This window comes from Phaethon aethereus, assembly GCF_964289735.1.
Source record: "Phaethon aethereus genome assembly, chromosome: 30".
In the NCBI taxonomy this organism is placed as follows: Eukaryota; Metazoa; Chordata; class Aves; order Phaethontiformes; family Phaethontidae; genus Phaethon; species Phaethon aethereus.
In genome coordinates this window covers 805,878-818,862 of record NC_138606.1, presented here as the reverse complement: position 1 = coordinate 818,862, position 12,985 = coordinate 805,878, and the positions used below count along the sequence as shown (strand labels likewise).

Genomic DNA, 12,985 nt, shown 5'->3' with positions numbered 1-12,985 from the left:
GGGGGAGTGAGTGAGAGGCTGCATGGTGCTTAGTTGCCAGCTGGGGCTAAGCCGCGACAGCCAATTATTAGGCCGTGTCTAGGCAAGCACAGGTAGATGGTCTGTGTGGGAGGTTGTGAGGTTACAAGTTCCCGAGTAGCTGATAGGCCAGGCGAAGGCCAAAGGTTTGTGCAGGTATCTGTGAGGTCATTAGTACCTGAATACTTCATAAGCTAGGAGAAGGCCCATAGGTTGTGCAGGTCTTATGAAGTCACTCATGGCTGAGTAGTTAAAGGCCAGGAGCATGCTTATGGATTGTGTAGGTTCATGTAAGGCTACTGGTGCCTGACTAGATGACAGGCCAGGGCTGGCACATGGCTTGTGAATGTCCTTGTGATGTCAGTGGTGCCTGAATGCCTGACAGGCCAGGAGCAGGCACGTGACAGGTGTCGATGCTATGACATCACCTGTGTCTGAGTGGCACATAGACCAGGAGTATGCACATGGCTCGTGTATGAGCTTGATTTCCCTGGAGCTGCAGATGCTTTTAGGCAAAGAACAGGCATATGGCTTGTGTCGATGCTTCTGATTGAAATTGAAATAATATTGAAACACCACCCAAATATGGCTTTTTGGAAGAACCGTCATCGGCAGAAGCCCGTACACAGCACAGGCACACGTAACTCATGAACACACGGGGGCGGCAGTGGGGTGGTGTGAGGTCACGTCACTGATGGCACCTCGTGGCTCTGGGGTCGGTGCAGAGCGCCCGTGTGCATCAGAGGGGCGTCACGAGGGGCGGGAGTTGCCTGGTCCCATGTCTGTGAGGCTGAAGGAGCAGTCCCTGCAGCTGGAGCAGTCGCACTGGGGGCAGCCCGGGGGCTCCATGGGGATGTGCCTGGGCACGGAGCCAGGAGGAAACCACAGACTTCCTGCCTGGGCGCTGCGGGGGGAGCGCGGCGAGTGCTGCGAGGCCACGGGGGCTGTGGTTTGTGCACCTGCAGGCTGCAGGTCCTGATCCGCCCACGGGGAATAACGGCCCCTCAGTGACACGCCGATTGCCTGGGACATGTCTGAGCCCCTGGGCTGCATGTCTGCTGCCAGGGCAGGGACATGTCCCAGCTCTGGTTCCTGCAAGGGACCCACCATGGGGCTCTCTGGGGAGGGATGGATGAGCCAGCACTCCGGGGATGGAGCTCTTGCGCCAGCCAAGGCGTTTTCCCAGCTGCACAGTGGGATCTGTAGCAGGGGAAGGGGTTGTTTCCTTCCCATCCTGACACAGGCCCTGGTACGGCCCCAGCTCTGTGCTTTGGGCTTGGGGGAGGCTGGACACTTGTCTCTTGGGCTCTTCGATCAGCCCAATGTAGGAGATGCTCAGTGCTCCCAGTCCCCGCAGCAGGTTTCAGAGGGTGACAGACACATTTCCCCCTCGCACCCAGCCTGTCCTGTGCTGATTCCCCCCCGCAGTGACCGTGCCACCCGAAGCAGAGCCATCCCTCATATATGGTCATGAACGGCGCTGGAGAAGTTCATTGGAGGGCTGGGCTGTGTCAGAGGGGAGATAGCTCCCCGAAACGTCTAAAAAGGTGCTGCTGCTGTGATTGGTTCCTCCTGCAGCTGGGTCAGCATCTGAAGAGATATATTGCCCTCCCATCGTCGTTGTCCCTGTGAGTCGCCAAGAGCTGTGGCAGGCAGTGGGGCGCAGCAGGGCTGTACTAGCAGGGCAGGAGGCTCCTGCTGGGAATGGAGGGACTCGTGTCTCCTCAGGTGCTGTGGCTGCTCCTCTGGGTGCAGCTGTGCAAGGGTAAGTGCCAGTTCCCTTGTCCCACAGATCAGGGCCAGTAGGGACCAGCGGGGTCATCGGGATCCCTCTGGGAATGGGGCTTATGTCCAGGCGTGACTAAGATGAAGGTCAGAAGGTGCTCAGGTCCATGGACCTTGTTCTTTCCCCCGTGCATTTCCGGGTGGGAGAGGGTATCTCTGTTTCCAGGGCTCCTGTGTTTATGGTAGCCCATGCCTGGCTGCATTCATAGACAGCTCATCCAGGGGAATCCCTTTGGGGTCCCTTGTTCTTCCTGAGCCGTGTGCCCCTGGAAAAGGCAGTGGCCCCGTTGGTAACAGCATTCAGTGTCCCCAGGGAACAACCAACCTCCTGGGTGCCTCTGAGGGTTTGTGTTCTGCCCCTTGCCTCCGCCCTGGTTCCAGAGGGCCCTGATCCCCGGAGGGCAGTATGTGCCCCCCAGAGAGAAGTGGACTGGGGCATCTGCATGCACCAGCAGTAGAGAGCTGTACTTCTTGAGGGCCCCAGCACTGATGACAGTGGAGAGAAGCGGTCATGGATTGGGGGATCCTCAGGATTCTGTTGGTGCTCCCTGGGGACGTAGAAAGCCCTGGGGTGCTGGTGGGTTTTGGATGTCCCGGGGTAGGCAGTGGCAGCGAGAGCTGCAGGCCTGGGGACATGGGGGGGTTCAGGGGTGCTGGGCTGGGGAGGAGCAGGTATCCTGTGCTGGGCCTGGGAGAACAGTGTGCTGGAGGATGTGGGAAGAGACCTTTGTGGTGGGAGGAGGTGTTGAGGACTGTGGGGGCGGTGGATGGCCCAGTGGCTCTGGAGTTGGGCACCAGCTGCAGGACCAACTGCCCTGAGCAGCCCGTGGGGAGAGGAGGAACCCCCATACTGCCCTAGGGACAGCCAAGAGAGAAGAGGGCTCCCATCCTGCTGCTCATGACTCAACCTGGGCAGGGTGTTTCCCCAGACCCATGGTCTGGGGCTTGGCACTCTCCTGACCGGTCCTATGTTGGTGTTTGAAGGGGCTGCAGAGGTGAGGCTGGAGGATGGCGGCAGGCGCTGTGCTGGGAGAGTGGAGGTGAAACACCAGGACAAGTGGGGCACCGTTTGTGGTGACTTCTGGGACATGAACGATGCTGCAGTGGTTTGTAAGCAGCTGGGCTGTGGGTCTGCTGTTGAAGCTCCTCAGTATGGACACTTTGGGGCAGGATCTGGCCCCATTTGGATGGATGATGTTAACTGTCGTGGCACCGAGCCCACCTTGTCTGACTGCATGCACAGTGGATGGGGTCAACACGACTGTGATCACATTCATGATGCTGGAGTGAAATGTTCAGGTAAGGCGCTAGCCCGTTCCCCACCTTTGGGGCTGAGAATTGGGAAGGGACCTGTCTATGCCCTCAGGGAGCAATGAGTAGACACCCGAGCAGGGCCCAGGGTTGCCTGTCATGCAGCCAAGCTGAGACTATCATTGCTGGTGTCCCTGGTCCCTGGGGAAAACCCAGTGGAAGCCCACCCCAGAGTACCCATACACTGCCTGACCCAGCGGTGGCTCAGATGAAACCCCCTGCCCTGTCCTGGGGTGTCTGTTGGTTCCCGTCTTTCTCCTCCCACTCACCCAGGACCTTTCTGGTAGCACCGAGGACCAGGTCCCCCCATGCCTGAAGCACAGAGCAGCTCATGTGGCCACCCACAGCCCCAGAGAAGGGAGTGAGGGAGCCAAGGGCTTTTGGGTTATGACACCTGGTAGACACGAGTCTCTTGGCCTAAGCAAAGGGGATGCTGAGAGGGAAGGAGTGCAGGTGTTGGGAAGACGTGTCAGGTGGCCCCTCATTCCTCTTCCAGGGTCATTGCATGAGAGCCAGCCCACAGGGGCACGGTCCTGTGCAGGCAGTGCTGATCCGCACGTCCTGCCTGCCCAAGCCCCTGGCCGCCCTATGCCACAGGGACTTTGCCAGCACTTGCAGTGTCCTCAGAGCCTGTCCTTGTACTGGGAGCTTGTGTCAGTCCAGGGCTGCTCCTCTGCCTGCTCTCCTGCCCTCCACCTGACATCCTGCTGGGGATGTGCGCGCCTGGCAGCATACTCTGGCCCTGGATGAGGACCCCCTCCCTGAGCAGGGGCTGGGGTGGGAGGCTGGCGCAGACACCAGCTGCAGATACAGCTGTGCTAACCCTGTGCAATCCCTGTACCCTGTGACATGTCCCATCTAACAGCAGTGTCCCAACAGCCTGAGACCATGGTGCTACCAGAAAGGTCCTGGGTGAGTGGGAGGAGAAAGACAGAACCAACAGATACCCCAGGACAGGGCAGGGGTGTTTCTGGCAGGTCCAAGGGGCTCCTCAGCCTGGCCCGGAGCTCAGCGGGCAGAGCAGGCTGCAGCAGCTAACAGTGCCCTGGCCAGTCTCCCTGGGCCCCAAGAGCTCCGGGTGCCACAGTGCCTGCAGCTGGTGCCAGGAAGCCCAGGATCTCCAGGAGGGCAGCAGTTTGTCTGAGCAGTGCCTACGGCTCGGGGTTTGGGAGAGGAGCCAGGCCACCGGTGTTGTGCTGACTTCTGAAGAGTGGCAGGGTGTCCCTGGTGTGTTTGTGCCATCAGCACCCACTGGGAGCTGCCGGGGTGCTTGTGGGGCCCTTTTCCTGCAACTGTCATGGAGATGAGGTGAGTCACGGGCATGTAACTGCCAGAGGACTCTGGGGCTCACAGAGGTCTTTGGTTGCTGCAGGATTTGTCCAGCTGGTCGGAGGGGACAGCCCTTGCTCAGGACGTGTGGAGATCCGAGATGGGGACCAGTGGAAAACTGTCTGTGACTCAGACTTTGGTCCCAAAGCTGCCGATGTGGTCTGCCAGGATCTGCAGTGCGGCACAGCCCTTCCCTTCTCCAAGGCAGCTCACTTTGGAGAAGGGGTTGGTCCCATCTGGGACAGACAGCTGCAGTGTGTGGGGAATGAATCCCGTCTCGTCTCCTGCCCCAGGGGATCCCCCAGGGACCAGCCTTGCAACCACACAAATGATGCCGGTGTCACCTGCACACGTAAGGGCTCAGGGTGGGGTGTTACATATTGGGGGTGTGCGGGGGACAAGGGATGAAGGGCAGTGCCGTGCTGGGTGTGAGGACAGAAGAGGTGATGTGGTTGTATGCAGCCCTGCAATGGTGCAGAAGGGGGAGAAAGGCAGGCTGTCCATTTGAGCCCTCCTCCACCTTCCAAGGGAGCAAAAGCACAAGTCTGCCCTGTCTCATCCTTCTCTGTCCCAGAGCTCACAGGGTTCAGGCTGGTGAATGGCAGCAACGCGTGTGATGGGAGGGTGGAGATCCAGGTGCAGGGGACCTGGGGCACCCTCTGTGCCTCCCGCTGGGATCTCTTGGATGCTCACGTTCTCTGTCATGACCTCGGCTGCGGGTTTGCTGAGTCCATTCCCAGAGGAGGGCATTTTGGGAGAGGAACTGGACCTGTATGGAAAGACTCATTCCACTGTGAGGGGACTGAAGCCCACCTGGGGCAGTGCCCAGTGACTGCCCTGGGGGCTTCACAGTGCTCCCACGAGAACGACGCTGCTGTCATTTGCTCAGGTGAGTGCTGGGAAAAGATTGTGTTAACTCCATTTGCCCCTTGGGTGTGACATGGCCACCCAAAGCAGGGGACCCCATGGCAGCGCCAGAGTGTATTTCTCCCTGGAGAAACTGTAGCTTCAGCAGGAGTGATGTGGAGAGCTTTATCTGCTCAGACTGACCACTGTGATGTGGGAGAGCTGAGGACCGATCGGGGTCAGGCATCTCTGCCCAGGGGTTGGGAAAGAGATCCTGTGGAAACCTGCCCCACGAGCTCACTACAGAGGGCTGGGGGCAGGCGGGTGAGCTCCAGGGTGTCGTGAGGGTTCCAGAGCCTGGAGAGGCACTGTGGGTTTCTGGTGCCACCGAGGGCTGGTGCATGGCTGCTCTCCCCAGGCCCAGCTGGTTCCACGTCCCTGCAGCTGGTGGGTGGAGGGAGCCGGTGCGACGGGCGAGTGGAGATCTTCCAGCACGGGATGTGGGGCAGAGTCCTGGATAACCAGTGGGACATGCAGGAGGCCAGTGTGGTGTGCCGGCAGCTGCGGTGCGGAGGAGCAGAAACAGCCTACAACCCCCCAAAGCCTCAGAAAGGGCTGGGGCCCGTGGGGCTGCAAGGGGTCCGGTGCACAGGGCATGAGGCCAACCTGACCCTCTGCAACACCTCCCTGCCTGAGAGTACGCTGGAGGCAAGGATTGCGGAGGACGTGGGGGTCGTTTGTCAGGGTGAGTGGTACTGCACAGGCCCCTCAGGCTCTGGGCTGGGGGGGCAGCCAGCCCCTGAGGGCAGCTGGGGTTTCTTCCTGCTGCAGGGAGCCGGCGGGTCCGGCTGGTGAATGGGCCTGGGCGCTGTGCTGGGAGAGTGGAGATCTACTACCAGGGCAGCTGGGGGACCATCTGTGACGATGGCTGGGACCTGCCTGATGCTGCCGTTGTTTGCCACCAGCTGGGCTGCGGAGGGGCCCTGGAGGCGGTTGGCTGTGCTCGCTTTGGGCAAGGCTCTGGTCAGATCTGGCTGGACAGCGTGAACTGCTCTGGGGCCGAAGCTGCTCTCTGGGACTGCCCGGCAGGGTCCTGGGGGCAGCACGACTGCAGGCACAAAGAGGATGCAGGAGTTGTCTGCTCAGGTCTGTGCTGGGAGCTGTGGTGGGAGACCTGGAGACACCCATGCATGGGTCCCCTCAGTCTCACCCGGGGTCCCTGAGCTCAGCTGTCCCTGAGGTTTACTGGGGAGGGCAGGGTTGTATGTCCATCAGGGACTTTGCCCATGGGTGCAGGGGGGACTTGCTGGCTGTGCCTTTGCCTGGCTGGGGGCCTGGGCGGTCAGGGGCATCCCGGTTCCCACAGCCCTGGACCAGCTTGTTCCCCTTTGGGGCCTTTCCTCACAGAGTTCGTGGCCCTGAGGCTGGAGAACAGTGACGGCTGCTCCGGGCACCTGCAGGTTTTCTACAATGGCACATGGGGGAGTGTTTGCTCCAACTCAATGACTCCCGAAACGGTGTCGCTGGCATGCAAGGAGCTGGGCTGCGGTGATGGAGGGACCCTGGAAAGACGCCTGCCCTATGGCAAGGTGTCTGGCCGCACGTGGCTGGATCATGTGGAGTGTGGGGAGAGAAACAGCTCTTTCTGGCAATGTCCCTCTGATCCCTGGGACCCACAGTCATGCGACGACCTGCGAGACGAGACCCACATCACCTGCACTGGTAACTCTGAGCTACCCAGGCACCAGCATCCCCCCAGCTCCCGCTACCTGCTTGGCACAATCAAACGCAGAGACAGGGCCCGCAGAGGCGTTTCCTTTCCATGCAAGATGCTTCTGTTGCTAGTAGCAAAAATGGGAGTCCATCTCTCAGAGCCACACAGGTTCACCAGCAGTTGCCAGCCGGGCTCCCAGTTTTGCCTGGACAAGGCAGAGGTGTCTCCAGGCAAGGCCTCTGAAGAGGCCAGCCAGGGCTCTGGGGAGTGTCCCCTCCATGGACACCCTCCTGCTGCCCTGTGAACCAGGGTCCCTTGAGGTGTGAGCAGCCAAGGTCCCCCACATTGCCATGCGTGTCCCCTGAATGACCAGGGTTCAGCTGCTGCCGCGAGCAAGGTTGCGTGGGGACGTGCGAGTAGAGCTCGGCCATACTCTGCTGTGCAACTCCCCTGCAGCAGGCCCTTCAGGGCAGCATTTCCTTCTGCAGGGCAACGGCCAGAAATGCACCCGGCCCTGGGGACCATGTGCCCAGACTCCACAAGCTGCACAGGTAGCCGCTCCTCTGCATGCCCCTCTCGCCTGGCAGGGCTCTACCTGCTGTCCCAGTGCCCTGGGAGGTCTCTGCCTTCCCCAGACAGGGAGAAGATTCGTGCCGTGGGAGGCGAGAATGGGTGCTCGGGCAGAGTGGAGGTCTGGCACCACGGTTCCTGGGGGACGGTGTGTGATGACACCTGGGACGTGCAGGACGCCGAGGTGGCATGCAGGCAATTGGGCTGTGGCCCTGTGGTGTCTGCCCTGGGTGAGGCTGCATTTGGGGAGGGGACGGGTCCTATCTGGCTGGAGCAGGTGGACTGCCGGGGGACAGAGCCGTCTCTGCAGGACTGCTGGGCCCGGCCCGGGGACAGCGGGGCCTGCCAGCATAAGGAGGATGCTGCTGTGCGCTGCTCAGGTGAGCGGAAGGGCTAGGAGCCCTCTCTGGGGTGTTGGCAAGGAGGCAGGGAAGGCGTTTTCCCCGTTGGGTCCCAACATGGCTCCAGAGCTCCTGAGAGCAAGGCCATCCCTGCAGAGCATGGGAGCCTGGCGCCGAGTGGGCAGCAGCTTCTGTGTGGCTGGGTGTCCTCCAGCATCTCCCGGGCTGCCTGTGCCATCCTGCCCATGGCCCAGAGCAGGGCCCTGGGCTCTGTGCTGGCCACCCTGGAGGGCCCCACAGAAGGGGCAGTTTGGGTGGGATGTGTCAGGGCTGCACACACACACACAGTGACATACAGAGTGTGTCAGAGGGGAGGCTCTCTGGTACCCTCACACCCACTCTCTCAGCCCTTCTCTCCTCCTCCTCCCCTGCAGCTATGCCCAGGACAGCAGCACCAACCCCCCGAGCAGGTAACCTGTCCTCCCTGCCAGTGCTGGGTCTTCTCGGGGCAAGCTGTGACCCACAGCTGGAAGGAATGGGCTCCTTGCTGGGGTGTAAACCTCCCAAGAATAGGCATGAGGGTAGCGGTGAGGGTGCTTGGGGAGGGCTGTCATTTGGTCAGCAGCTTGGGAGCTTCCCCATCTCTCACCCCTGGGGTCCCCTTCCCCTGGTGTAATGGGGGTCAGGACTGGAGTGTCCTGGCCCCCGACCTCTCCCAGGCCTGGTGCTGCCCTTTCTGTGTTCCTGCCATGCAGATCCCACCCGTGGCCATCCGACCAGCAGTGGGAGAGTATCCTTGCCCGTCATCATCTGCATCATCCTGGGAGCCCTTCTCTGCCTGGTCCTGGCCCTCCTGGCCGGGCAAGTGCGAAGCGCCAGGGCTGGGCGCAGAGGTGGGTCCTTTCCCCATGGTCCCGGGGGAAGATGCTTCCTGGCAAGGCCAAGGGTGCTGTGGGCTGTCAGTGAGTGGTACAGGCAGAGCTGGGAGGATGAGAGTGTGTGCTGCTTGCTGTCCCATGTGCTGCCCCACTGACTGCCTGACCATGGGCCACCAGCAGAAAGGGGTAGAGAGAGACATGGGGGGAGTTAGGCATGGGGCAAGGAGAGAAATGGCAGAGCTGGGCTGGGGCAGATGGGAGCAGAGGGGAGACAGAGGAGACCATGCCACTGGCAGCACTCTGGCCAGCTCTGGAAGGGTCTCTGGGTCAGGGGAGATGCCAGGAGGACCGTGGGGCAGCAGGGTCCATCCCTGGGGTTTCAGGCCCCTAGGCTGTTCCTCCGTCCAACCCTGACCTCCCCCCGGCAGGGCATGGCCTGTGCTGTGGATCCATGGGGCAGAGAGGGGGCAGCTCCAGGGTGGAGAGGAAAGGCAGGAGCAGCTCCAAGCTCAGCACCAGTGACCTGACCCAGGGGCCAGAGAGGCACAAGGGCTATCTCTGAGGAGCAGTGCGAGGGTGTCGCTGCCCCAGACCATGGGGACATTGCCCTCACTGAGGAGGCGTCAGCAGTGATGGGGCAGTGCAGCAGGGCTCGTGCTGTGGGGACAGACCTGGGGTGACCCAAGGCATCAGGGCTGGGGGAGCAGAGCAGGGTCCCATCCCCTCTCTGCCCATCCCTGGGCCAGCCCTGCTTCTGTCTGCAGGCTCCGAGAGAGCTTGGGACCCTTTCCCCGAGGCTGTGTATGAGGAGATCGGTTACAGCCCGGCGTGGGAGAAGCAGGCGAGGTTCAGCGGCACGGGTGGGTGTGGGTCCCTCATGGGGGGCACATCTGCAGGGCTCTTTCCCTTGGTCCCTGCCCATGGCTGAACCCTGTGTGCCCTCTGGCCCATGGTCCCTGCAGCACTGGGGCTATGGGGGTTGTGGGGAAAGCAGCCAAGGCCTGGGCCCAGGAGAGAGTCTTCCTCCCCACCAGTCCTGCCTGTCCCAGCTGCGGACAGACTCTACCGGTCCCTGCACACTATGTGACACCTGAGGGGTGAGGGAAGGTGTTGTCCTGGGGCAGCTCAGGGAGCCCCTTTGAGACAGGGTTTGTCCCAGGGGAGCAGGGTGAGTCCTGAGCTCTCCTCGCCACTCAGCCCTGGCTCTGTGGGTGCCCTGTCCCCAGCAGAACCGACCATAAACCCGGTCAGCAGAGTTCACTCCCATAACACCCGCTGCACCCCTCTCCAGGACCCTATGCAGAGGGGTCCCTCACCAAGCTGCAGCCCTACCCCAGGGACAGTGAGGAAGAGGATGGTCCAGGATCAGCACCAGGTAACGCGGGGCAGGAAGAGGTTGAAGAGGTTGATCTCTCCTCCCTGCAGACATGTGATGGGCAGCGGTGTCACTGAGCGTCACCGTCGGGTTTGGGGAGGACATGGGACGTCTCCTGTGCACCACCACGTCCCTGTGCATCCTCCTGTCCTCTGCTATGCAGGATGTTATTTTCTCAGTGTCACCAGCTCCCCACTCCTTTCAGATGTCCCTGTCCTGCCTGGAGGTGACCCAGCAGATGGCTATGATGATGCCAGAGAGGCTTCTGACCCTGAGGAGGATCCTATGTCTGGGCAGGGAGACTGGGAATTGCCCAGAGTGCCAGAGAAAGGAGCAGGGCCCAAGGATGCACCTGGAGGTGAGAGGGACGGGTAGTGCTGCCGGTTCCTGGGGTGCCATGCCTGGTGCTGGACAAATCACTGCTGTACTGAGAGTCCAGCCTCCTGGGATGAGGGAACCTGCCCCGGGAGTTTTCTTTGGGGGGACTGGGGATGGGAGAGGGAGCTGAACATCTCGGGACTGGTGAGGAGAAGGGAGGAAGGTGATGCACAGCCCAGGAGGGGCAGCCCATGGGGAAAACGTGCAATGGCCTGCCTTGCTGCTTGCAGGGGCAAACCTGCGCTCCCAGAGAAGTGCTGGGGCCCCTGGAGCTGAAGGAGATGCCTGGTCCCTGTCCCCAGAGAGCACGGGCTACGACGATGCTGGAGAGGTGTCTCTGGCACATCGCCCTGAGGACACAAAGGCTGTGACACCAGAGCTCAGCGCAGGACAGTCCCAGAGCCCCGGGCCAGGAGAGCCCAACCCTGCTGTGGGACTGGGTGCAGCCAGGAGGGAGGAGAGGTTTGTGCAGCTGGGAGAGCCGTGAGCACCAGGCAACTGTCTCCCTTCTCCCACAGGCATCAGAAACAGCTGGGCATTTCCTCTATTTTTATTCCCCTGTTTTTACACATGCCTCTGTACTTGTTCTTATTAAAAGCCTTTGCGGGGTTGAGCCAGAGCTAGTGCTTGCCTGCCCAGGTGTCAGGGTGTCTCCCTGAGGCTGATCGGGGGGAGCAGAGCACAAAGACATGGCAGTGGGGAAGGGGCACATCTCAGGCACAGCAGGCTCAGGGTGAGGCTGTGGGGCTGTGTGAGCCCCTGGTTCCTGGGAAATATTCCTGCTGACAGAGACATTTCCATCCTGCCAGCTACAGTTTCCAGCAAAAACGGCTCTCTGCAAGGTCCCGTGATGCACCCCAGACAGAGTTCCAGAGTGCCCACCTCCTCACGCCAGCATTCCCCAGTTGCTCTTTCCCCTAGGCCCTGCCTGGGCCATGCTGGTCCCACAGCACAGAGGCCACGACGGAGCTGCCATGTTGGCGTGAGCCCTGGGTCATGGCCCCACAGGAGTGAGCCCTAAGATGGCTACAGTGCCCCAAACACCCCAGCCAGCCCCTGGGGAACACGTCCTGTGAATCATCTCCCACAGTGGTTAGGAGGCAGCTCTGCTCCCCACTGCCCTGGCACAGGGTGCAGAGCCACTTGCTGGGGAACATCAGGCTGGGATTGCCCCTTCGATGGCTCTGCCAGGACCCCGGTCTCCGTGGTCTGTCCCTGCTGCCTTGGGCTCTTGCGGACCCCAAGCACTGCTGCTAGATGCCCGGAGCTGTCTCCTTCCTGGGCAGGGGCTGCAAGGCAGCCCTGGGACCCCTCCTCCTGCTGCGCTCCACCCCCCCAGCCCTGCCCTCCTGCTGCCTGGCCAGGGCTGTCAGTGAGGGTTCGTGTTAGGGCAGTACCTGTGTGCAGGTGCGGGAGGGATGGGAGAAAAGAGGTGGGGGGGACCTTTCTTTCACTGTTGTGGGAGGCAGAGGAGGGAGAGGTGTTGCGTTAAGAGGCAGAGCAATTTGGCAGAAACTAAACCCCCTTGCTTTCCAGTCGATCCTCAGATATCAGAGGGACTGGGGGCGGCTGAGCTTAGGTTCTGAGTGATGCCCAAAGTCGGCGTTAGTAGTCCGGTCGTGCCCAACACCTTCGTTGGACTATCACGGGTCCGGATGCACTACTAACATCACACGACCTGCTCAGCCGGACACTTCCTGAACTCACACGGCCGCACTCAGAGGTACGGTCGCGTTCAGGGACCACACACGGCTGAGTCAATCAATAGTGCGATTTATTGAAGCAACAGATACACAGGTTCTTTGGATTGCCGGTGATAAATTCACTGCCTACAAAGCACGTGCAAATGCCAAAAATATGAGTAACACCGCTTGGCTATAAACGCGTTAAAAGTTCTAAGTTTCCTGGGGAGGCACTTGTTATGACCAAGTGTTCGAATCTTACCTAAAGGCGTCCTGATGCGGGGGAAGAGAGGCTCAGCCCATCAACTGATCCCAGAAGTTAGAATAGTACACGACGATGGTATCTTCCCTAACATCCAGCTCTTAAAACACTATTTTATAGTGTTTTACTTTGCAGGTGGAGCTTGAGTGACTCTAGTCATACATACCTTTATCAAGGTTGATTCAAAATTCTCTCGCTTTGCGTTTAAAGGTACAAACTAGGAAAAATTCAGTGCACACGCTCATTGAGGAGTGGTCGCACCTTGGGAGGTGGGTAACTTTTGAGAGGGGTGTGCGTTTTAGTATTATAATGATATTATAATAAGAAAAGTTCACTCCAAGTACAGCATTTCATCAAAGTTGACAGGTCATTGACCCAAGGCATCGCATGTGCAGCTTATTAATGTACACACTGTGTACCTTTAAATTCCCTTGTTCACAGAGCATGGCCGTGATGTCTCCACTCTGCTCCACTCTCCATGTAATCTCTCCCAGAG

At 60.3% G+C, this 12,985-nt stretch overlaps 1 protein-coding gene across 1 annotated transcript; it reads left to right on the top strand.

Moving 5' to 3' along the window:
* Nucleotides 1-2,771: 2,771 nt before the first annotated feature.
* LOC309414620 (antigen WC1.1-like) lies at nt 2,772-11,032 on the top strand (the record flags this gene model as incomplete). Its single annotated transcript, XM_082011977.1, has 13 exons — nt 2,772-3,102; nt 4,487-4,619; nt 4,737-4,795; nt 5,018-5,332; nt 5,714-6,034; nt 6,121-6,435; nt 6,697-7,233; nt 7,591-7,953; nt 8,670-8,807; nt 9,557-9,652; nt 10,084-10,167; nt 10,373-10,525; nt 10,848-11,032. The coding sequence occupies 13 exons, from the start codon at nt 2,772-2,774 to the stop codon at nt 11,030-11,032; spliced, it is 3,030 nt and encodes a 1,009-aa protein (XP_081868103.1).
* Nucleotides 11,033-12,985: the final 1,953 nt, after the last annotated feature.